The sequence below is a fragment of the Merops nubicus genome, unplaced genomic scaffold (assembly GCF_000691845.1).
Source record: "Merops nubicus isolate BGI_N331 unplaced genomic scaffold, ASM69184v1 scaffold19697, whole genome shotgun sequence".
Classification (NCBI taxonomy): Eukaryota; Metazoa; Chordata; class Aves; order Coraciiformes; family Meropidae; genus Merops; species Merops nubicus.
In genome coordinates, this window is record NW_008619816.1 from 1 (window position 1) to 25,655 (window position 25,655).

Genomic DNA, 25,655 nt, shown 5'->3' on the forward strand with positions numbered 1-25,655 from the left:
GGCTGGCATGAGAACTGCTGCTCCAGGCTGGGCAGTGCCTTCATTTTCTAATTTACTTGTGGTGTGGGTTCTCTGCGTTTCCTTTCCATTTTGGTTGTAGAGTAGCTATGTAGGAAATGCATACAGCTTCAACTTTCCTAGAGAAAACGAGATAGGTGGCTCCCTCTGTGACTTAACTGGCTCTTCAGATGCGCCTGTGCTAAAATAAAACTTAAAAATAATTAGCATCTTTCTAACAAAAGGAGTTTAGAATTTATTTTTTTTTTTAAAGGAGCAATAGGTTTCAGTATATGCCAAGCTGTTACCTGTTTTGGAGTCTTTCTGTCACAGTATCGGAAGTCAGGTGGAAATACTTTTGAATGCAGCACTAACTTCTTGTGTTCCTGTGGTTCTAATGTTGTTAATGCTGTGGAAGGAACAGGAGGAAGCTTCAGTGCTCTGTGCTGACTTAAAGGCCTCAGCATTTACCATTTTTGGAATGTCACTTTGGGGTGAAATCCTGACTGGAAGCATTCTGTGCTTTATTCTGCAGTGAAACTTTTAAGTCAGGTGAGCAGATTCAGTGAACGTTTTCTGGCCTCTCTTATCTCCTCACTCTTTTTTATGTGCAAACACTAAGTAAAGGCCTCACCAGTGCTTCTGCAGAAGTTGGCCACATTCCCCTAAACTTCTATGGTTTGATAAGATGACACAAATGAAAAAATTTTCAGCTTTTTTGGCACCTGTGGTGTTCAGGAGGCACGAAGGCTGAAGATTTCAATTCAGCTTCTTCCACCAAAGAGAGTGAATAAATTCGTTTACATCACAAAGCTTATTGCTATCTTGGACTTCCAAGATAAGAGTTACATTACTTTTCAGGGGGGAAAAAAAAATAAAGATATCTCCATATGATTATGTTTTGAGTGTTTATATTGGGGTTTTGTTTTGTTGTTTTTTTTTTTTTTCCTTTTAAGTAGGTCTCCTACTACCTAATCACCATTGTAAAATATTCAGTTCAAGAAACAGATAGCTAATTAGGCTATTGTCTGTAGGACACTTGTTTTATTCACTGTGGAAATTGGAAAAGTGTGTCACAAATGAGGTCCGGTTCTGGTGAAAAGAAGATGTCTTGTGGTTACAGTAGTGAACTGTAATCTGGGGAATTGTGTGCTGAAGCTAAATGCTTCACAGAATTTCTCTGTGATGTTAAATAAGTCACTTCACTCTGTTTCCATTAGTGATGGGCTAATTGTTTGTGCTTCATTTTTCAGGTATTCAGCTTGAAACAAGGGCCTGATTTGTGGAACTGATGGGCAGTTAGAGCTCCATCTGAAGCTAATGAGAATTGCAGATGCTCTAATACCACTGAAAAAAATCAGGCCCTAGGCCTCATTTGAACTAGGTACTTAGCAATTAGGGGACTCTGTAAACTTGAAATAGCTCTGTGCTTCAGTTTTCTAGCTGTGGAGGTTGGTAATTCGTTTCAACTCATCCCATTTCCTCCCAAAACAACACCAACTCATTGAATGGTTTTGGTTTTTTGTTATAAGCTTTTGAGGCACTTAAGTAACCCTGTTAAAAGTGCAGTAAGCTGCAAGGACACAATGTCCTTTTTGAGGGCAGGAACTAGAAGGTGTACAGAAAATTAGAACTGGCATTTTACGCTGGCTAAGAACAAACCAAATGGTTGCTTTATCTCGTTCTCATCTTTTAGATAAATTAAGAGGGGGTCCACTTGTTAAAAAAAAAATCCATTAGATAATTAAAAATGTGTCATAGCAGAGACCACAGAGAAGGAAACAGTTAAAGTTTTGAGAGCTTTCTCAGTTCCAGCACAAGTTCTTATTTTACGGTCATGATGCGTGGGGTTTATGTGGTTTATAGGACAACGTGGTGCAGCTCAGGTTATCACTGTGCTTGCTTATTTTCTCTTCCCTGAATATATTAGCAGGTAGCTTGTACCAATTTCTCCCTGACAGCACCAATTCTTCATAGATGGTATCTTTCTTATCACTCTGAGAACAGTTGCCCACCATTTCACGAGTGGTGTCCCATCAGCGAAAAAAGCTGAGTCTTGTGCTGTTGGGAGCATCCTCCTCTTGATGTTACAGTGGATTATAAAGGGGCAGAGAGAGAGAGTAGGTTCTAACTATTGTCTCTAAAACAGTACTACATGTGGTTTGGTTTTGGCAACATTTGCATTTAAAGTGCTTTCAGCACTAGTTCAGTCATCAGTGAAGTTTAGTTTTGCTAAACAAAGGTTCTGTCTGAAATATGCTGACTGTAGCAGTGCTATTTTAAGGCTTTACTAGTGTGAAATGTAAGGGCAGTGCTTATTTAATGATACTTGGCTAATGTCTTCATAGTAGTAGTGTTCATGTTGATGTCACTCTGCTGTAAAATTGTTTTACAGTTCAGCTGTTCAAAATGTTTGATTATGATTTTTGCTAATGATTCATATTGCAACTGAAGGGAAGCGAGTTGCTTCTCTATAAGAGATTTGTAAGAGTGGATTTAAAGATAACAAAGGACAAGATCTCCCTTTCAGACTTGGGTGCCATTCTGTTTGGAGTCGGCAGAAAACCATGTTGACAAGTTTTATTTTTCAGCTGTTCTTAAGATTTTCTTGTGCTGTTTTTGATGCTGCCTTTAAAAAGAGACTTTACAGGTGTATGTGAGCTTAATTTTTAAGGCTCTTGCATTAGTTTGAGTTCTGAGTTAAATGGTTCTTCTGTTAGTGAAAGTGTGGTTCATGTTCAATGCATGATGGATTCAAATGCAACCCAAGGATTTTTGATTCATCAGCAGGTAAAGAGAGCCTTCAGACACGTTTGGAGATAAGATTCGTTGTCTTACCTGCTAATAAAATCAGTCTTTGGTTCCTTGCATGTCCTATTTTCACTGCCCATCTAGGTATTTTAAATTTTCTTTAATATACTGTTAGTTCTACAGATCTAACAGCTGGTTTTACCACCAGCAGTTCACGGAAAGTCGGAGTTATTTCTGAATATTTAACTGTATCTTTTATCTGAAGGAAACAATGGCCCCAGACCCTTTGTAGGGTTTTCTTTTCCAATGTAGAACAATAGCATGTCTGTATATGCAGTGTCCTGCTGTTAAAGAAGTTAACACTTAAGGATTTTAATTTGTTTCTTTTTTTTTTTTTTAAGTGTCATGCATTGTCTTCTCAGTAATGCAGCTCCATTGTAGGGATGGGAGATCTGAGAAGGTGATAAGGAAGTAGTAATATTTAAAGCATAGTGCAGCCAAAACAATTAATGAGAAGACTTACCATAAACTTGCTGTGAAGAGACAATGGGAGTTAAAATGCAAACCATCGTCTATACCTGTGTTTCTACTGTTATTGCTACCACTGTTTTTGCACAAGTGTTAGAGCAGGGATGAGGAATTTCTAGAGTAATGCCAGTATGAAGGCAGGATTTGCAAAACTGCTGAGTGAGCATTATCTCTAGAGGGTAAGTCAGGGTTGCATGTTCGAATAGGATCCCACATGATGCTGTTATTAAATAGCAGACGTCACAGGGATAGAGAGAGAATAATTTTGTTTACTGTTACTGCTCATTTTGTTTACTGTTACTGCTCATTTGAAGAACATTTGGACTGAAAATGCTTCATTCTGAGGGTGCCGTCTCTTCACATCTCTGTTCTTGATTAGTTCTTAGCCTGCAGACATAGTTGCCTCATTGGAGTTGTTATTACTTATTTATCTCAGAACTTTAAATGCCATAACAGATGATATTAGAATAAATATTGCAAATATTTGGTTGTGTACTTCAGTTATAATCTGTAATGCAGCTGTATCTCTCCTGTTTTCAAGAACCTTATTTCACCTGTAGTGAAAAAATCCGCTCGTTAAGCAACTCAGCATCTCAATGTTGGTAGTTTCTTTGTGGTAAAAAGCCTGATCTGATCAAATGACGAGTCGTGCTGAGGCAGGCACGAGCACAGGACCAGCACTGAAGTCAGCTGACTGTCTTGTCCAGGCCAAGTGTAGCTGTTCATCTCCAGTACTTCACACTGCTGTGGCCAGTGGGTAATAAGTGAACTCATCAGTAAAAGCAAATACTGGAGTGTTTTAAGCAGCAAATCTTAGGAAAATGGTTCTCCTTTTAAACAAAGCTTTCTTTCCTTTGCTTCTGTGATATACAAGCTGTGATGTGTAGGATGCTAGTTTGCTGCTGCTGTAAGAGAAACCATGCTAGTCAGAGAAGAAATTTTCTTAATAGATGGAGAAGAAAATCCTTCACAGTTGTTCTCATTAACTTCTAGAAGGAAATGTTTTTTAACAGTAAAGTTGCAACATGCTTTCACAGTGAGTGGGACGTTTTTCTTTGGAAACTTCTATTAGGGCTTTTTTTATGCAGATAGTAACTCTTAGCTCTCAGTTGTGTATGAAACAAATCTGGCCTAGGTAGTTTCCCATCTTGTTCTAAAGGGATCCCTTTTCAGGAAAGAGACCATTTAATAGTCTTTGATCTACATTATGCTTTGTGTGCAGTCCCTTAAGTTAGAATGGTACTGTTTCTGATTTGTTGGTAAGATGGCTCCAAAATAGAGGCTTATATCCAGAAAGAAAAAGACTTAGTGTCTGATGATTTATTAGAACTGCTAAATTTGAGATCTGTTGAAGCATAAAAGGAAAGAGGATTTCAAGATCAGGCAAAAGCATGCAGATTTTCAACATTCAGGTCTTAAGAGCCAGGTCTAGTTGGCTGGTCCTGGCTTATTTGTGACATGTTAACAGCAGCTTGAATTTTAGCTGGTATTGCCTGGAAGGGGTACAGAGTGGCCACATCAGTTTGTGGCCACCTGTGGCTCAGGTTACAAGCAGCAAATGTGAAGTGTGCTGGAGATGGCCTTGCTCTCTGTGTGGAGTAATTTGCAGGTTCTTCAGCCTCATAGGTTAGTTCATCTTTCAAATTTATTGTTGCTTATTCAGGTATCTTGATGTTTTCACCCCAAAGCATAGGTTCAGTGCCTCTGAAAACCATCTAGAAACGAAGGACCTGGACAGATTCTCTCCAGTATTAAATTACTTTGGCAGAGGTGGAGGGGAATCCAGTCGCTAATGGTGAAATGCCTTTCCATGGCTTGCCACGAAAAGAGCTGCCAGGCTGCCTTCAGAAACGCTTGTGGTACAATGTGATGACTAGTAAGGAAGGAGGATGTAGCAACTAGTCTTTTATAACATGGTGCTCCCATTTAAGACACTTGAGAGCTCCAGCTTAATTGCTAATACCTATAATGATACTATGATATACTGTTGTTTTATAGTTTTGTTGGAAGCTATTACGAAGAATGGAAGCGCTGCTGGGGGAGGCGCTTACTGCCGAAAACCAGCCAGTAGCAATGATCAAAGTAAGCCCAATAGCACGAAGGAGAGCAATGCATCTGCTGCAGGTGAAGGTGGAAAAGGCTACACCAAAGACCAAATGGAAGGCGTATTCAGGTATGGCCTTGCTTAAATATATCACTGCTTTTCGTTCTGTGTATTGTGTACTTATACTTTCAGCTCTAGCATCTAAAGAAGCAACCAAGAATTCAAGGTTAGCTGAGAGGGGTGACTTGTGCTGAGCTGTGACTAAAAGGAAGAGAAGAGTTTTGCTGTGTTTAAATGCAGTGTGAGATGTCATCACTTTCTGCAAGAAAGAGTATGATTTTCTATTTAAACGGTCTCTTTATATAAAGGTAATACTCGAAACAGTTATTAAGTAGATCTCACGGTAAACGAAAGAAGGGATGAGAATTCTGCAGTACAACTTGCAGGGCAGTGTTTCTATTCTTAAATATTTTTATACTCAAGATGCATGCTCACTCCTAAAGTTTATTTTCACGCTAATCTTGCTGTACAGTTTGGTCTTAGACCGACGTTAAAACCATTTCATTCTGGAAATACAGGTACGTGAGAAGCACTGAAGCACATAGTCAGAGTTGCATTATAAACTCTGTCTGGACTTTGTGCAGCATGATAGTATTAAGATGGGGTGACTTGAGAAAGGAGGATGTGTGAAAAGAAAGATCAGTAATAATATCATTTTGAGGCGGGTTACTCTTAAGCCTCTATCATTACACACTTGTTGGCTGTAGGAGTGAGAAAAATAGTTTGATATGCCCTGATTTCTGTTAAAGAAATGTGGATACAGCCACTCTGAAATTGCACACCTCAAAACCCACCTGTATTTTCAGATAAGCCTAGCCTAAATATTTTCAGGGGAGCTCAAAGAAGGGATATCAAGAGGTCCTGACCTAGTTTTTGTAGATTGAAGTGTTCATGTGAAACCTGTGTTGCTGGTAGTGTTATATTGGGATCTTTTCCTGAAGTTCAATAATCTGTTCACCTGTGCTACCAGTGAGGAAAAGGTAGCTTTTCTGTGTTAGGAGAGCAGCTTTGCATTCAGGCAGGTAGACAAGAGCATCTCTGGCATGGTTATCCTCCTAATGTTGCTATTTAGTAGAGCTTTTCCTGTACTATCAACTCTGCTTAGTTAATGTTATTACCCTTCATGATACATCTAAAGTAAAACCTGAATAAGCATGTATGTTTTTGGCCACTTTGAAATATCAGTTGTTAAAATGAACAGCCAGCATGCGTGTCTGTGTATGCACACTGACACACACGTTGGGTGCTCACACCTGTGAGACAAAAGATCCAGAAAGAAGCAAATGACGTATAGCTCAAATCAAGACACGTACAAGATTCTCAGAAAGCTGCTACAAGGTAGGCTGTACTGCTACCAGTGTTCACTCATCCATGACTTGCTATTCCCAGCTGAAGTCTGCTTTGACATCAGGCTCCCTGAAAATTCTTTTTTGTTGTTGTTGTTTCTTTTACCAGAAAGTGTGTTGCCTACTTTGCCCTGAGTAAAAGTATCCTGTAGAGCTGACTTTTCTCTCTGGTATGCTTTCCTAGTATTGAATATTGCTTCCTTGAAGGGATTCACTAGATACCAGCTAAAGATTAATCCAGTTTGTTGAGATCAGAGTCAGAGTTAGGGGTATTCATAAAAGTTGCACATGAAGGATAATCTTGATCCAACATTTCTTCTTAGTACTTTATTCAACAATCTGTTCTGTGAATATTAAAATGGAGGTTTTAAAACCTACCCAGAACTTTGCAAATAAGCAATTGTAATGGCTTGCAGAACAACCCATGCTTGTTTGTGTTTCCCATACCACTTAAAAATCATGTTAAAACAGTATCTTGACCTTAGCTTGAGTGATGCTACCACCCTTTAGTATAGCAGTTTAGAAACCTTTGGAGGTTTCTCTGGTGAATAAATTGAAGTGAAGAATTTCCAAAGGTTACTAGAAAATACAGAGTATTGCAGAAAGGAAGATCTGGTGGTTATGAAGCCCAAGAACACAAAGAGTCTCCAATGTAGATATGCACCCCATTGTGCCATTAATGAGTAGAGAGGTTCTATGTGCAAAACAACAAATAAGACATTAAATAATTGAATTTTGGTTTCGATGCTCTGTTGATCCCGGCACAGGTCTCCACTTCTCATTGGAGGTGTGGAAAGTTTGTTGTGTTGTCAGTTAGTGACATCAACGTTTCACTTAGAAAATCTGTAGCTAGGAATTAAAAAACATGTGTGCCTTTCCAAGCAGAACAGGATTAAATACAAACAGTGGGCTAAAACTTAATGGAAAAATGTAACACATTCAGTGATGACAGCTGAGGGGAAGTTCATATTTAAACCATAGTGAGAATGAGCTTTCTAGTTGGAAACATGACAGGCTGCATATGTTATTGCTTCAGTCAGGCCCCAGACTTTTCCAATTAACTGAAACACACCCCTCTGGGGAGGGTATTCTTCAGAGAGTAGAGCTTGTCACCACCATATGCTTCTGCCATACCACAGTGGGATGGTTTTCAGAGCTTTCAATTGGTTAAACAAATGCTGTGTGAAAATAGGAGGGTTTAATTAGTGGTTTATGCCTGGTTTGTGGGTTTGGGTGGATTTTTTTTCCCTGTAAGGAAATAAGTGTCTAGATAGCAAGGTAGCAAAATCATCAACTTTTAATAAAGAGTGATCTTTTAAGTAAGATCACTCTTTTTTTTTAAGAGTGATTTTACCATCATTCTGTCTAAGTTGTTTTGTATGCTTTTGCTTTGAAAGGTGGTCATTATCCTCAAGTGTTCTTCCCTCTAGAAGTTTTTGGTTCTATATCAGTATTTGAACATGGATTGGGAGAAAGCATTCCTGGTTTAACTACACATGCCATTTCCAACACTCTTCTTTAGAAGTTCTAGCGAGCAGTCAAACAGGGGAACTGATTCTGAGCTCTCTGACTTGGATCACTGATTGGTGTTCCTGGAGTTCCACAGCTATCTTGAATTTGCTTACAACAGTAAACTTAAGAAGAATAGTGAAGACGTGCTTGAAGCAGTGTAACTAATTAACTGCCTTAATTTTCATCAGGGTTACTCAAGTAATGCGAGTAGGTGTGGGGACAAACAAGCACCTCAGTGCTGTTTGTATTTTACCCACATACACAGGGGACACTGATCGCTAGCAAGCTACCATAACACTTCTGTAGAGCACTGCAAGAGCTTGCAAACAAGTTGCTCAACAGGGGGAAGTGTAAGATGCAATATCTTTCCACTGATTGCATAAGGGCTGGGTGATGCTCTCCTCTTTGTGGCAGGGGTGCTCACTATTTGAAGCTTGAGATGTCCAAAAGCACTTTCGTAATTTTGAATGAAATGCTTTGAAAATACCATCTGTAGGACATGTATCTTTTCCTTAATGATGCTGATCTTGTCACTGAGGGCTGGATCAAGTTTCCTTAGCTCTCCAGGTGGCCTGTGTATCAAAGATGTTGACAGGAGACTAGCAGAAATATGTTAGGGCCCACAGTAGACATGTTACTTTTTAGAGCAGTTGTCCCCTAGAAGTCTCTAGGCAATTGAAAGCTGAGTAATGTCAGCTTAAGATAAATATATGAGAATCGTGTGCGTGACAAAAAAGGGAGAATTTGCTTTTGGATTCTGTGGTCTTTGCTTTACAGCAATTCCTTCACTGTTTGCTGTAGCTTATTAGCACTTTTTCTGATGTAAAGAAATGGAACATTTGTCTCAGAAAATGTAAATTTTTTTCCTTCTAGTTCACTGAAAACAACTGAAGTAGTGTTGATCAGAATTATGGTCATGAAAGAGTTCTTACTTTCAAACAAATTCTGCTCATCATATCTACCTGCTCATACCAAGTGTGCAGAGCCTTCAGAAAGGTTTTTGTGGACTAGTGTGAAATTAAAAACAAAACAAAACAAAAACAAACAAAAACCAGAAAGGATCATTTGCTTGCTCTTTATTAATGTCTCCCATTTCTTTTTATGCTGTGAAGTGTGTGTTATCTGTTGTTTACTACATGATTTTAAAGTAGTTTTGGAGATACAGGTTGTATACTTTATACAGACTCCCTTTAAATGATCTTAAAATTCATATGGTGTATGATGTCTCTTTTTACGTAAGCAAGCCATAGCATATATTTCATATTATCTTTTTAATATTTGAAGGATAACTGTCATGATTAGTAGTATTCTAAAGATGGATTGCTGTCTTCTGAAGACTGTGGTGGAATACTGCTTTTTCTGCCCTGTCAGTGCCTGCCTCTCAGAAGAGAGCACAAGAATGAAACTTTGTATTTGGATCTTTGAGCTAGAACCAGAAGAAACCAACAGAGACATGGGTTCTGTAGGAACCTTGCAAGGCAGGATTAAATGTCATCCCACAGCGGCTGAAAATAATCAGCAACTTAATTTGAACTCAGAGAGTAAACCAAAAAATTGCCTCTATACATTTCATGGCTCAAACTAGAAGGAATGTAAAATGTGCTTTCCCAGGCCTGCTGAGACTTCTGTGAATTCGGCAAAAAGATATATCATTACTTTTTGAACATGGGGTCAAGAAGATAATTAACTGAAAGTAGCATAATAAGAGCAATCAACATGTGCTAAAATGGAAGGGGAAAAAAAAAAAAAAAAAAACAAAGCAAAGAAATCAGGGCATGGCTTTAATTAGGCTGCTAGAACTACTGTGAATTGCTGAAATAACCAGTTGAATGATTGAGAAAGTCAAGGTGGAAGTCACAGAGCCTGTCATGGAAAAGTGGCACGGAAGGTATGGTGGACTTTGTCAGAAAGCTCCTGCCTTTAACCTACACTTTTTATAACTAAAATAAAAACTTAAAATAATGATAAGTGTGATGATGTAAACACAGCCTTGAATATTTCATGTAATACACACAGAAGAAACAAACAGACGTGGTACATCCAAGAACAAGGTACCGAGACCCTAATGTGGTGTTGAATCTATCAGTAAAACAGATCTGAAACTTCCAGTGCACTTATTTCAGAAACTAGGGACATGCTGGTTTCATCTTAAGTTCCTTGGCAACACTGTGATGTTCTCTTCCCAATCCAGAGCACTTGTTGCAGACCACACTTATGTCATCCAAGATGTGACTGGCATTTTCCCAGTTCAGCTACAGGATGCCATTTGCATCAGGCCCTCTGGCATTGCTGGAAACTTGACCTGTGTAGAGATTGGTCTGCATTTTACTGTTTTCCTGCTTAACTCTGGGATAAGAAGTTAGTGTCGCCTCCTCTTGCTCACTTCTTTGTCACCTTGCTGTCACTGGGCCACTCAGTTCAGATTACTGTTGGGAGAAATAATTTTGGCTCCCATCACAAGCTTCTGGAGATTGCAGTTGAAGTATTTGTCTTTTATGCCATCCCTGTGCCTGTAGGCAGAGGCTTTGGAAAGTCCTTTGAAATACCTAGGTGTACTCAAAACTTCATGATCGTGGATGGCTGCAGGTATTTGATACAGAAATACAAGTATCTGTGATAGGTTTTGTTAACCTGATAAAAGCTGTTCATGCTGACCTCATCTGAATTGCAGATTTGAAAGGTGAAACAAGAAGCGCAGTGGTTGGATTACATCATTGTAGTCACCGGAGAACCAGTGGTGGTAGCTGCAGAGTATCTGCAGGTGACAGCAGGCATTTCAGGACCTGAAGGGTTTCCTCTGCCTTCAGCTGTCACGAGCATGGAGAGGAGCCCAGGCAGAATTGGCTGTTGCTGCAGTTTGAAGCTGGCTGACCAGTCCTACTGCAGGTGGCTTGTCAACTGCAAGCTGGGATAGTGGAGCTTTGCAAGTCATGACGAGACAGCTCTGTCAACAGATCATGGGTGAATGTAGGCCATCGCTTGCCCTCATGCTGTTTGAGAAGTCTATTCTCTAAAAGCCAGATATTATTTCAGGAACTTTCAGCAACGTGCCCTCTAAAAACAACCAGCGAATCTGTTGGCCAGAAGGACAGTGCCAAGATGCTGGCAGGGGACCAATTCAGCAAGGAGAGAAATTAGCTAAAGAACAGAAATCATCTGATAGTAATTCAGATACAGAAGTGATCCAGGCAGGAATGAAAAACACAAGAAAAGCAATTTACAAAAAACAAACAAACAAACAAAAAAATACCCCAAACTAACAGTGAAAACACTAAACAAGCCAGAAATAAAAAAAAAAATCTCAATTCAATACAAAAGGGGCATTCCATAAGCAAGTGATATATAAATTGCAATTTAAAAAAGAAACATCTGTGTGGAGTTACATATGCAAGAAGACCAACACTAAGGGACTACAGTGCCTTAAGTACAGCAACACTAAACAAACAGTTGGAAATGGAGCTTTCGGAAAGGTAGTTGTTCATGCTGAGACTGCTGAGGGACAGGGGGGTCATGTGTGGTTAAAAGCCATAAGTAACATCTAGAGTCAGGCTTTTCCACAACCTCCATTGGTTTTACTTCTGATTTTTCCCAGCCTCTGCTGGCTGATGTCACGTGGCCTGTGATAGGACACAAGGGGGAAGGGTATGGTTACTTCTGTCCATCTGCCCTCCCGTGACAAATCTCCACAGGACAGTTCAGTGCTCCAGGTGAGGAACTCTGGCTGTGAGGATTGTCAGATGTCAGTCTACCAGAGGAATATGTCCAAAAAGGCTGGCTTCTGCTGAGGTGCAGTGGTCACGTTAGCCATGTCTTCCAACAGCTCCCAGCAGCCAGAGAGAAATTTCTCATCAGGACAGTGTCAGTTTGGGGGAAGTGGACTTAAGTCACGTGCAGAGCCTGTGATCCCCACCTCTTTACAGTGGAGGAGGAATGTGGCCTGTCAGGCCCTGGTGGGGTGAGCTGAGTGTTTCAACAGCGTGTGAGAAGCCTGGTGATTGCACAGCACATCTGTGACCTGAGGATCTGGTGGGTTGTCCTGGTCATTCCATACAGTTTGTCCTGCTATGGACTGACTTGCCAGATTGAGTCTGCAATTCATTCAAGTTTTGCCTCTTGGGAGCACACCACAAACACTGATAATTTTGTTTAATTGGAAAGTGTCTTCTAATTATCTTCGCCTGCCCCATCGTCCCCAGTGCGAAGCTGCCGTAGTGCAAGTGTTGATGCAGAACTTGCATGGACTTCACTGAGGGTGGGAAAACTGAGCTGTTAGCCTGTAGCTGTTGTCCTGAATTGTGCTCAGGAAGGGACCTCCTGGCAGAAGTCACTAACTCCCACCCTGTGGGAGACTGCATTAACTAGATGCCCTTGGACTGGAAGCAGCTAGCTTTTTGCCTTGCAGTGGCAAAGCAGTGGTATAAAATTTTGATATAAGATGTGCTTGAAATATTAAATAATAGCCTCATACAAAACTAGGGATGTTGGAATAGAAATGCTTGTGTATTTATAGATTTTTTTTTTTTTTTTGACAATGACTAGCAAAGGCTTGCTAAGAGAAAATAGGAATCTGTTATACCTTGGATGAATGCTGGTTTTTTTGGTAAATAACAAGAGCTCATTTGTGGACCAGATTCAGAACAGCCGTTGCATGGAGGGTGATTGCACCCATCCCTTTGGAGGGCAAGTGCTATATGGCCCACAAGGCAGGTTTCTCCCTGCACTTTCTCATCAGGAAGTAGCCCTGGTTTGATGCACTGGCTCTAAGCAGATCATGGTGTATTGGAAGCTGGTGGGTCACATGCTGACCTGAATGTCTTCTGATTGATACCCACCATTCCTGTTTTTTCCCATGAGGTTTGCCAACTGTGGAACTATAGCTGGTTGTGAATGGAAGGAAATTCTGAGGCAAGTTTCTGGGTCTTAGAAGAATGGGTAGGCATTTCTTAGATCATTCTTTTTTTCCCCATTTTTCTCCTCTCTGCCTGCTAGAGTTGTTAAATAAATGCATATCAGGTCTGCAGAGAAATAAGGATTCTTTTTTCATGTTTGTTGCTTCGCTGAGGAATTGCCATATGCCGTTGGGGGGAGATACCGTTGTGGCTGCATGGTGTGTAAAAACATTGAACAAATGTTTAACACTACAGTTTTAATGCCAGTAAACCAGCGACTTTGCAAAACACTGATTACTCACTACATAATTTTATATCAACCAAAGTTCTGGAGTCTGGTCCACAAACAGATACTGAATTATTGAAGATAAGAACTTGGATTGGATGCTGAGATAGCAATTTCTTGAAATAAAAGCTTAATTCGGTACCGTTACACTTTTAAATACAAACAAGCTCTTCTTGGTACAGTTCATGAGTAATCCAAGTCTTGAGGCTAAGGATGAAGGGATCTATACAGTACCAAATTTCTTCTTCTTGTACAAATTAACAAACAAATATTTCCAGTACTCAGAGTATAATTTAATGTATTTTCTTTCCATTCTTTCTCGATGATAGATTCACCATGTTCTTTTTAGTTAGCTTTATCAGCTCCCTAACTGGAGCTTATGAAACATTGCTCCAATAAAATGGGCTATATTTATTTCACAGGATGTTTGTGTTGGCAGCTGCCCGCATGCAACACAGCGCTCGTGTGAGCACTACGCCGGGACTGCCATAGAGGCTTGGCTTAGTTGAATACAGGAAAAGGGATCCCTCAAATGAAACTTGATTTAATCAGTCTGTGGACGGTGAAGGACCACACACGTCGTTGTGGTTGTACTTCTGATGCTAATGTTCCTGTAATTGTAGGGTACCCATTCATCTTTCAGGAAAATGCCAAAGGCTTGCTTACCCTCTTTTTTTCCACTTGACTGCCCTGTGTATAGTCTTTGCAACACTAAACCCATGTTGACGTAAAAATCTGTGCGTTGAAGAGAATGTGGACACAGTTACAGCCATGTGAAGAGACTCTCACAAAACTTTTAAAGTATTTATGCATGTAATTTCTGTTTTTCTCTCAGACCAGCCCTTTTCTTTTGGTATGCACCAAGTGTCAGTGTGCCTCATTTCTGCAAGTTTGTGATTCAGCTTCAGAAGTTTTTGAATTCTTAGCCAAGCAACTTGGTTTGATTTTAAGGCATGTTTATTGGTTTGGTCAGTTCTTCCTGCCCACAAAGCATTAATCTTCTCCCTGTCTCCTGCAACTGTTCTTTCTCTCTGCTGGGTATTGTAAAGCATACCAAATCATTACATCATTTCCAGATTTTGCTTTTCATGTCTGCATGAGGCAGCCTACAGGAAGAGTATTTCCAAGTTTTACAAAATGCTACATTGAACACAGGAGATGAGCTGAGTCTGTAATTACTGGAGCTGTTATTGTTTCTTTGAATTTATATAAACCCCTGCAGAAAATGTATTAAGATCCAGGTGTGTTCGCAGCAGCAGAGGTACTCCCACATGCCTTATTTTTCTGAAAAGTGAATGCTTGAACCTGACTTTGGAGAAAGAGAGGTATTTTTTGTTTCATATCTTGCATACCAAAGCGTATGTGCTGTTGACAGTCAAAACGGGCCCTTCCCACCTGCTAGCTCTGCAAAGTGAATTTGGAATCTTCATTTTATTCATTATTAACAGTGACATTCATATGATATTCATCTGGGGATGAGGAAATGCTACAGTAATTGCAAACTGAAACCTCTTTTTAGTACTACAGTAGATCTATGACAGAAGTAGTAAAATAAATATATGTGGTCAGTAATTTTGAGTACAATAATTTATTGTGTTCGATAGTGAATTTATGAGAAATGGCATTCCTTGTTTCTAGAGTGGATGGGTTTCTTAATACTTCATACTTAAAGTGCAAGATGTATTGCATCAGTGCAACGTATTACCTCGCTTGCAGTTTGTGTCCTAATGTGCTACTTCTATATCTTCTTCCTTACAACATTTTACTTCATTTTCTTTTGCAGTATAAAGAAGTGTAAAAATTATTACAAAGTCCTTGGGGTGTCAAAGGATGCAGGAGAAGAAGACCTAAAGAAGGCTTATAGAAAACTTGCTTTGAAATTCCACCCAGACAAAAACCATGCACCAGGAGCAACAGAGGCTTTTAAAAGTAAAATACTATTTTTACTTAAAATTTCTCTTATGATTAAATTTTGTCAGACTACAAGAAATTAATCTGCATTGGTCACTCTTTTTATGAAATTGTCAGTGTGGTCTTTTATAATATTAAACCGACACTTTTATTCAATAAAATATTTAATTATCTTAACATATACCCAGAAGTATAGATAAATAATGTGGACTTCTGCAGTAGGGTTTTGTTTCAGAGGACTGACTGTAATTTTCAGGTACAGGGAGTAAATACTTGATCTGTGAAACCTAATTGCACTTTTTTACTGTTGTTGACTTAATGCAGGCAATTGAGTCTTACTGTCTCGAATGCTTACTATACTTGAGCTTGAAAACAACAAAGTAATACTTCATCAAAATGCAGCTTTTACTGAGTCACATGCCATGTTACCTTTTCCTTAGAATTCCTATTGTGTGTGTAGTTTTACTACTTTTTCCAAACAAAAACACTTGGGTTCAAATATGGCCTGAGTAGTAGTTGCTTTTAACCATTTCTTAGGTAAAATTTACAATCTGATTTGACCTGATCTGAGGCTGCCAGGCTCAGTCCTGCACAAGGGAAATTGTTGAGGAAAAGCTTTTTAAAGAAAACTACACTTTTATCTTAGGCACAGATGAAGAAAATATGAATCTCTAAGAAAGGATCATACATAAATAAGCAATCCGATTGTGGTACATCTCTTAGGTTTTCCTGGTGAGGTTTACATGCAGACATTTGAAAAAAATCCAATTGGGTAAAACTCTTAAACGGGGGCAAGGGAAGAAGGAAAAAAACAAAGTCCTAAGCAAGACTTCTGATACAGACTTTAAGGGGTAATTATAACAATATATTAACAATTCCAGAAGCAGATGGAATATAGCATGAAAGTTGATTGCTAATGATTATTTTAATACAACTATGTGACAGCTTTATCTAAAAATATACTGTTATTACAAAATCGTCTCCAGCACTATGAATAATTCTTCCTTACTAATATAGTTTTAAATAATCTTTAAAATCTAAGAAGTCAGTTTCTTATTTAATCTTTTATTTAATATTAGCACTTTGTACAAGTTTAATTTCTTCAGCTTAATTTTACTTTCTGGTTCTTAACTAGATGAATAAATAGAAAATTTTGTAGGGGAATCTTGTTGACTAAAAATTGTTTAATGGAGTCTAGCATTTTTCTTGCATTGAAATTATAGTAGTCTTTTTGCATGGCTGAGTAAATTTATGATTTAGTTTGCCCTCAAAGGTGGCTGATGAGTTTCTAACATCCAGGTGAGAGAGAGAGTTTCATAATAATAGTTATTATTCATAATCATGCTTTATTTTAAGGAAAGTTCACATTAGAAAACAAGTGATTTTGACATTAGGCAAGGTACTTTACTTACATGTTGAGCCACTTAGTACTACTCTCCTGTGGTACTGAGCAGTCTCCCTGATGTTACGTTTTAGATTGAAAAGTTTGTGTAAATGTGCCTTTTAATCTCTTGGAATCTCTTGCACCTTTGAAACTTCATCAAAAATCTTTTGTTTGAAACTTTTGAGCTTTTTTCTTTTTCTAGGTCTGTTATTTAAAGAAAATTGTGCTTTAATCAAATCTGTTGTGAATTAGCATCAAATCATCAGAACCAAATAACAAATAGCCAAAGAAGATTGCTGACCATACTGCGACAGTATGGTGTCTTTAGTTTTATGTGCAGTTGCCTGATTTATGTCTCTAAATTTTTAATTGTTGGGAAAATCAAAATTTTTACTACCAATTTTATTGTGCTGAGTAACAGAGGAACCTTGTAGCAATACGTGTGGTGTCCATAGTGTACACTGTGCTCTCAGTGCAAATTTCCAGGCTTCATTTCTTTGGGTTTTCTCCTCCACTTAAAGGAATTACTAATGGTTGTTTCTAAGGGCATCTTAAAAAGCACATAACTAAGCCTCATTAACTTTTTTTAGGTTGGATATTGTTGAAAACATTAATTATGCAAAGCTGTAGTCTTACATGCCTAGGTTGAGGTTATAGTGTTGTACCTTTCACAAATTTTTGATGACTGATGGTTTTTTGACACTGAAAAACATAATCTCTGTGCCTTCTGTTGGCTGCGAAAAAAAGCCTTTTGTTGGAGAGGCTTGGAGGAGAGGGAAGAAAGGAAAGCAGAAAGGGTTTAATGAAGATATGACTGAGTGAAGGTCGTTCATCCAGTGCCAAGGGAAATTTTCCTTCAGTCTGGAAGAGTTGTGTGTCTGTGCACAGCAGCTAGGGTTAAAGCTGGTGAAGTTGGCAGAACCTGTGGTTTTTCACACTGATTCTTTCCATGCTCATGTTTTTCTCTTCCCACTGTCAAAATCGGAGTTGTTCATATGTTATAATGTGGCGTGAATGGGGACACCCATCCAGGCCAGGCCCCCCAAACTTTGAGGTTGTATTGACCCCCTTAGGAAGACACGTGTTCCCGGCACGTGCACACATTGTACTCTCCACATTAGTCATGCAAAAGGATGTTGTTGATGTAATCCATAAAACGTCTTACAAAGCAAATAAGAAAATACAGTCACACTTTTGTAGACAGTGAAGTTGATGGATGGGAAGAAGACACCACTTACCAAAGGACACCAAAGAAAACCACCTGAGTCTATGTTGTTTTTTAAAGCTAGGCTGCTAGAGCAAACAGAACTTTGCAATTACCCAGACTCGGAGCTTTCATTGTAATGCTTGATGCTTTTTTTTTTTTTCTTAATTGCAGCGAGAAAGAACATTTCCACAGGTGTAGGTGTTCCTCTAGAAAAGGGAACAAAGCTCTCATGCCTTTTGCCTAGTTCAACAGGGTAAAATGCCTTTGCATAGTGTTGGGGGGAAACTTTGTGGAACCTACACTAAGAAAAGTAACGATTTTTCTGCACCTTGTTCTGCTATAGCTGATTTGTAACTTACAGTAAAGGACATCATTTGCTGCCTGTTCTTGACTTTGAAATTGCAGTTTTCTTCCTGGAATGACTTTTACCTTTCATTTATGGGAGTTGTCTTTTATTCCTTGCTTCAGAAATCGGAAATGCGTATGCTGTGCTGAGTAATCCAGAAAAACGAAAGCAGTATGACCTTACAGGCAGTGAAGAGCAAACATGCAATCACCCTAGCAACGGTAGATTCAACTTCCATAGAGGTTGTGAGGCAGATATTACTCCAGAGGATCTATTCAACATGTTTTTTGGAGGGGCCTTTCCAACAGGTATTTGCATCTGTATACATGGGTATAATCATCGGGATCCAGTGGTACTGCCCAAAGTGACATTAGAGTTTGTGACTGTACAATACAGTAAAATTACTCCATCCTGCCCCAACCCCAACTCTTTAATCTGCATCACAGTTTATTTTTCCCTTAAGTGTTGCTAAATCCCAAAAAAAGTGAGTTCAGTTCTTTGGGGTTACTATGGTGATTCTGCAGTACATGAAATCAGTTGTCTTAGAGCTTAAAATATTTATTTTAAACAACTTTAAAATTGTAAGATATCTTAAAGCTGAGTTACTTTGTGTCCTTCAGTAATGTTAAAAGCTTTCTATTTTTGCTTCTGTATTGACCTCTAAATAGTTGTGGACTTGATTTAAATGTGTTTATTTCTTTCCTTAGGTAGTGTACATTCATTTTCTAATGGTCGTGCTGGCTACAGTCATCCTAATCAGCACCGTCAGAGTGGACACGAGAGAGAGGAAGAGAGGGGTGATGTATGTTTAAGTGCCATTGACTTTAAACTATAGATTGTGAAAGTTGTTGGTAGCTGCTTTCAATGATGTGATTGTCCAGGAGCTCTGTACTATAGATGAAGAGCTGTACTTGCTAGTTAAGTATTTTAAAACTTCAGCACGTGGTGATTGTGCTGATTCTTAAAGCAGAAAGTCAAGCTTAGCATTATATCTTGTCAAATTCACCTGTTTGCCTGATGCTCTTTTATGAAATACCTAAATCTGTTTTGTTTCTTAGGGAGGTTTCTCTATGTTCATCCAGCTGATGCCCATTATTGTGTTGATCCTCGTCTCCTTGTTGAGCCAGCTGATGGTGTCTAGCCCTCCTTATGCCTTATACCCAAGATCGTAAGTAGTGCTCAGTCACATCAGCTTGAAACGGAGGGGAGGATTTGGTAATAGCCCTCTTCCACTTAGAAGCATTTTAGAGAGCCTTCCATTAGTTGGTCCTTGATTTCCCACAGTGAGGAAGGGTATAGATGAAGTAGAACAGAACTTGAAAGTTAGGTACTAGGAACATGCTGTGAGGATGTAATGGAGAAAAGAGGTCAGCAATACCAGCAGCTTAGGAGGCCTTCTAATACAGGGCAGCTTGTCCACGCAGTGTAGCACGTTCCAGAGGTGTTTGCATCACCAGCATATTTAACCAAATCCTGAAACCTGCTAAGGTTCAGTATTCTCTAAGGGGTGATCTTGTGCTTGTAGCAAGTGAAGTACTTGAAAGCAACTTCATCATCCTTATTTAAATTTTGAATTAGATGAGGGCTGGGGAAACTGTTTTTTGCTTCATTCTAAATGATGGTAAAATAGTTTATCGTTGTATTCTTACAAAGAATTCTACCAGTGAAACCTACCTGCTTTGTACAGTAGGATATATAAACCTTTTTTCCTTGAGAGAGATAAATTACTGTAATCAAGCATGCAACGAGCTTTTATTTGTAGTCCTAGCCCACTTGCCACAGCTGTTCTAAAGGTCCTTAGTTCCTTGCAGAGCTCTCAGCCCCACAACAGAAAGGTTTCATTTTTCCTCTCTTCTATTTCAAAGTTCTTTATTTCCAGAGTGTGATGTTTTTCCCTTTGGCAGCTAAGCTGTTGTGATGCTTATAAATACTTCTCTGCCAAAATGTTTGCACACAGTCTTTGATTTTTTTTTAATCTGCAGAATGCCAGCAGGAAAATGAATTTGTCAGGGCTAGCAGAAAACACTTCAGAATGGCGATGCCTGTACTGGGTCGCTACGGAATAGTGACCTGGTTTTCTTTCTGTTGAGTTTGAATGTAGTTTTCTATTACCAGAGCTTATGTTTGCCTAAAAAGGTATCAAACCAAGCATCTTACTAAAGTGGTTGGTTTTTTTTTTTTGAAGATCAAAGGTTTGAGCAGAAGTAGTTTAATGTTCAGGTAAACGTAGTCATTTTATGCTCCAGCAGATTATGTAATCATTTTATTATTTGTCTTGAAATTGCAATTTCAGTAATGTGCTGTTCTTCTGGAATAGCACCTTCTTTTTAAAGTGTATTTGTGGTATAAAAAAAAAAAATCCAGTCTCTCTCCCATCTCTATTTTTTTTGCAGAAGTACAGGGCAAACCATAAAAATGCAGACAGAAAACTTGCGTGTGGTTTATTATGTCAACAAGGACTTTAGAAATGAGTACAAAGGAGTGTCACTACAGAAAGTGGAAAAGAATGTGGAAGAGGATTATGTGTCCAACATTCGTAATAACTGTTGGAAGGAGAGGCAACAAAGTAAGTTTGGCAATAGGTGTAATTCCATGGAAGCATGCATTGCTATAGGAAAAGGTTGTCTCAGGCAAGAATGAAGTGCTTGTATTAAAATATCTGAACGAGAAAGCAAGTGTAAGGCTCCCTACTGCTTCCAGCTTTTACAAGTGTTCCCAGCATCACCTAACTTCTGTGCTTCACTCAGTCACTTCACAACCATCTGCATATCATAAGCAATTTAAACCTGATACTCTATTATCTGTGACCACTTGTCAGAAAATTAAAGACTACACCAAATAGATAGTGAAAAAGAAAGAATTCCAATTTCTTCCACATTATTTTTTCCCTCTTCAGAAACACCTATGTAAGCTTTTGTTTTATATAAAAGCACCTAGGGAAATGAGATATTGGCATAATAAAATAATCTGCCTTGGAGCACAGTACACACTGCTTTTCCAGGCAACCAAGGACACACAGCTTGTAAAACAGTGCTTAATCTTTTGCCAGTGCTGAATAAGTTTTCTCCATGAACCTGCTACCTTGGTTATATCAGACCTTAAAAACAGGGTTTTTTTTGTAGTTTACCATCTATTTTTTCAATCTAAGTTAACATTACATAAGGAGCTGTTTTCTTTCAGAAACCTAGAATTCAGCGTTAAAGCACAGGAATACTGAATAGCATCAGCCATCTCCAAATCATTATCAGTTTTAACCTGGTGTTCTTTAAACACCTGGTGTTTTTTAAACACCTCCAGAGATAGTGACTCCACCACGTCCCTGGACAGCCCGTTCCAATGCCTCACCATTCTTTCAGTAAAGAAATTCTTCCTAATATCCAATCAAAACCTCTCCTGGTGCAACTTCAGCCTATTTCCGCTTGTCCTATCACTGGTTACCTGGGAGAAGAGACCAACACCCATCTCACTCCAGCCTCCTTTCAGGGAGTTGTAGAGCCCAATAAGGTTTCCCCTCAGCCTCTTCTTCTGCAGACTAAACAGTCCCTGTTCCCTCAGCTGCTCCTCATAAGACACATTCCCCAGACACTTCAGTACAGGGGCACAATTACTTCCCTGTTCCTGCTGGATACAGTGTTTTTGATACAAGCCAGCAAGCTGTTGGCCTTCTTGGCCACCTGGGCAGACTGCTGGCTCATGTTTAGCCAGCTGTCCACCAGCATCCCCAGGTCCTTTTCCACCAGGAAAAGCTTTCCAGCCACTCCTTCCAAGCCTGGAGCGTTGCCTGGGGTTGTTGTGCCCAAAGTGCAGGACCCGGCCCTTGGCCATGTTAAACCTCACACAACTGACCTCAGCCCATCAACCCAACCTGTCCTGACCCTCCAGCAGATCAATGCTCCCACCCATTCTGGTGTCACCTGCAAACTTCCTGGGGGTGCCCTCGATTCCCTCACCCAGGCGGTTGAAGGGTTGATTGCTAGAGCTGGCCTGTAGCTACACAAACACAAACCGCATTGCCCGTGTGTAGCAGGCCCCGGGCTTCCTGGGGGCTTCGTGTTCCTTACCCCCGAGTACACTCTGCTTACACACAAGTAAATCTGGGTAATTTTACCTGAGAGCAGGGAACTGCTGATGGGTGACATGAGTGCAAGAGAGACACCAGTGCTTTGGGGGAAAACAGTCAGATTGCCCAAACTGCTAGTTTGGATCAGAATAATTTTTTCCATGTTCTTCAAACACAGGAAATTGTCAGAGAACTTTTGGGTATAATTCATAAGCAAGTATTAAACTCCTGTTTTTCCAAGTAGATTGTCCTTTGATCATCCTGAAATGTTTGAATACGTTCACCCTTCATGAATCGAAGACCTTGGTTTTCTTTTGCAAGTGGCTGCTAAATGAATGATTGATAATCGTACAATAAAATAGTTCACAATAATGAGAGGTGGAGTTTTTTTTAACAAAAAAATTAAAGACAAGACTCTATCCAGCACAACGAAAAGAGGACATATTTGCACCCTTTTTCAGCAGAGGGTAGATCTTAAGGGTAGTTTTGCTTTTATTGACCTAGTCATAGCACTTAGATTTACTGGCATGTTATATTTGTGTCTCCTGCAATATACTTACTGTCTAGTCTTTGAAAAGATTCAGTTGATATGCAATTTTCAGCTGGGGAGTGAAAGAGGAAAAAGCATACCCTTTCCATTTTTCAGCATACTTTTTTAAGCATGGACAGTGCAGAGAGGTCCATGTTTCTGTACGTACATACTTATTGGGAAAAATGTGGTGACTTCAGAAACATTTGCCCTTAGCCTAGAGAAGAAAAAATCACCTGAAGGTAGTGACTGTCGTGTTGCTTGCTATTTGTAATTTACCAGGTTGTGAAAACTATCCAAATTGATTTTGAGTAAGCAGCCTCTAATAGATTTTCTCTATTTATAGAAACAGCTGATTTTGTGGTTTTATGGATTTAGAATACCTGTCGTGCATTAGAGCTCCTTGACAGTTAAAAATCTTTCCACTGTTGATTGACGTTTAAGAATGCCTTGCTAATCCATTTTGAGCTGAAGGGATGAAAGAGATTTTATAGAATTAAAACGCTCAGCAATGTCAAGCTATTGAACACCAGTATAATACAGAGAGCTCTTTTATTAATACCCCGAACACTGGCAGCCTGGAGCAGCATCAGTTGAAGTTAACATTCCAAATGGATTTTTGGGCACAGGCAAGACGCTAGAGCTGTCAATAATCTGCAAGATCACTGAGTGTGGCCTATATTTGTTTTGTTTAATGAGGTCTGACACAGATGATGGGGGATTTTTTTGTTTGTTTGTTTATGATTAGGTACTGCTGTATGAAATATGAGGGTGCTGGAAGGCTGTTACCACTTTCCCTGCTCAAAAAGATGAAATGCTTGTAAAAATCCAGCAAAGGGAAGCCGTAGCAGTGCTGTTCAGCGGGTGTCTGTGGCTAGCTAGAGCAGACAGAAGGAGAAAAGGGCAAGGTTGAAACCTCAGGTGCTTTGCACAGCTCTGAGAAGAAACGTATCACGTACAAAATATCCAGTTTTTAACATGAAAAATCTTTTCTCTTTTCCCTGAAGAAACAGACTTAATTCATGCAGCAAAAGTGTATCGAGATGACCGTCTCCGAAAAAAAGCAGACTCCATGCCCATGGACAACTGCAAAGAACTAGAGCGACTGACCAGCCTCTATCGAGGAGGATGAGCCACCATCATACGCATACACCTTCACGTACGCCGTGATCTCTCTTGTGAATTAAGAAGAGATTTAGTTTCACCATGAATGCTGGAAAAGAGGGGTGGATGTAAAACTCTACTGTGTAGCTGTTTCCAGAAACCTTATGCTGAAATATCATTTAATGGCTTCTTTACCTACTGTGAAATATAGGTAACTTTAATTGTCTAGATTTTACTTCAAAACTTCTGTGAATTCTTTCAGCAGAGAGAATAGCTCAGAAAGGATGCTATACTTGTAGAGACTTAGTCATAGTGGTTCTCCTCTAACATATTTGCCATGTAAATATCTGTGGAAAGAACACTTTGTGTATATACGAGTTAAATGACTTTCTATTTAAGATCTCAGAAATTTAGTTCCATACACCATTTTGTCTCACTGATGGAATAAATAGTATGATTACATCACTCCTATTCAGATGTCAAGTGTGTGGAGTTGAAACAAGAATTTTTAATATTTTATCTCTAACTCTATGTAAAAACTTCTGTGTTTACCAGCTTAGAGGAACTTGTTATTTTTAAATATAATGGCATATATTCATAAGTATCTGTCAGGGTATATTGGTCTGGTGTAGAGTAGCAGTTAGCTATTGTAGTTTTTTGGCGTTTCTAAGCAATGCTGAGAAAATTAAGAACCACACTAGTCTCTTTTCCAAGTAAATATTTGCAGATGCTGTACAGACCATTATAAGCATTGCTTTTAGTACTTTGCAACAGTTTACAGCAGCTCTACCATTTGGTATTCCAGTAGTAGTAAGTCCATACGTATGGTTAACATGCATCCATAGCTTCCTTAATTTTTACTGGAAAGGTAGAGGAAAACATGCAATAGTAAAATCTTAAAGCTTAAAAAGGGGGGGGGGCCGGGGGGGCTACCGAATTATTTTATTTTCCTGGCAGACTTCCATTTTCTTACTTTTTTTTCATTCCAAGCTAGGTCCCAACACTGACTCCTCAATGGGCACCACAAGCGGAACAGGGAACTATTGCTAAGGACAAGCTATGTGCCTTGCAACACTTTTGCCAACTATGTAAGCGCTTTGCTGGTTTGCAGCACGCTGCTGTGCTCAGAGCCCTACCCCGGGGCGGAAGGGGTCGGGTCTTGCTTTTTTCTGGACCAGAAGGTTTCTGGACTGACCTCCCAGACAAGCGCAGAGGCGCCGCTCGGCTCCTGTGCACGCGGCGCTGTGCCGCCGCCGCCCCTCCGCAGGGGCTGTGTAGCTACACCTGCTGATGCAGAGGGGTGTCCTGAAGCAGCTAAGTACAATGTACTTAAAGTGGAAGGGCGTTGAAAATGTTTTTAGGCTCAGTAGCTGATGTTTTTACGTTCTAACAGCGCTACGCAGGAGAATGTTTCTCGTATTTGAGAACGCCCAGTGGCTTGTAATAAGGGTGGTATTTTTTTCTTTGAGGAAAAACTGCAGTCTTTGAACAATGCTGTCAGTTTATGTGGAGTGAAATTCTCCTCCTAAACTGAGAGTCTAAATACTTGACTGATTTCATTGGAATTCCTTTGGATCTAGAGCAGGATTTTACTCTAGAGATACACTAAATGCTATTGCTCCAAGTGGCCCAGAAACGTGTTTTGCATATATTCCTTTTCCAAACTGTCCCACTGGAAGCGTCCTCTGTTGAGCTGGTGTA

At 39.5% G+C, this 25,655-nt stretch overlaps 1 protein-coding gene across 1 annotated transcript; it reads left to right on the forward strand.

The window, feature by feature from the left end:
- The first annotated feature begins 5,282 nt into the window (after positions 1 to 5,282).
- On the forward strand, positions 5,283 to 24,854 carry DNAJB14 (DnaJ (Hsp40) homolog, subfamily B, member 14). The gene is made up of 7 exons (XM_008943943.1): positions 5,283 to 5,449; positions 15,197 to 15,342; positions 18,384 to 18,569; positions 18,969 to 19,063; positions 19,320 to 19,429; positions 20,655 to 20,827; positions 23,858 to 24,854. Exons 1-7 carry the CDS (start codon positions 5,433 to 5,435, stop codon positions 23,980 to 23,982), a joined length of 852 nt encoding a protein of 283 aa, XP_008942191.1. The 5' UTR covers positions 5,283 to 5,432; the 3' UTR covers positions 23,983 to 24,854.
- Positions 24,855 to 25,655: the final 801 nt, after the last annotated feature.

Coding starts and splice junctions, on each gene's coding strand:
- DNAJB14 (XM_008943943.1), top strand. Junction 19,064..19,319: donor GAGAGGAAGAGAGGGGTGAT/GTATGTTTAAGT, acceptor TTTGTTTCTTAG/GGAGGTTTCTCTATGTTCAT. Junction 20,828..23,857: donor TTGGAAGGAGAGGCAACAAA/GTAAGTTTGGCA, acceptor TTTTCCCTGAAG/AAACAGACTTAATTCATGCA.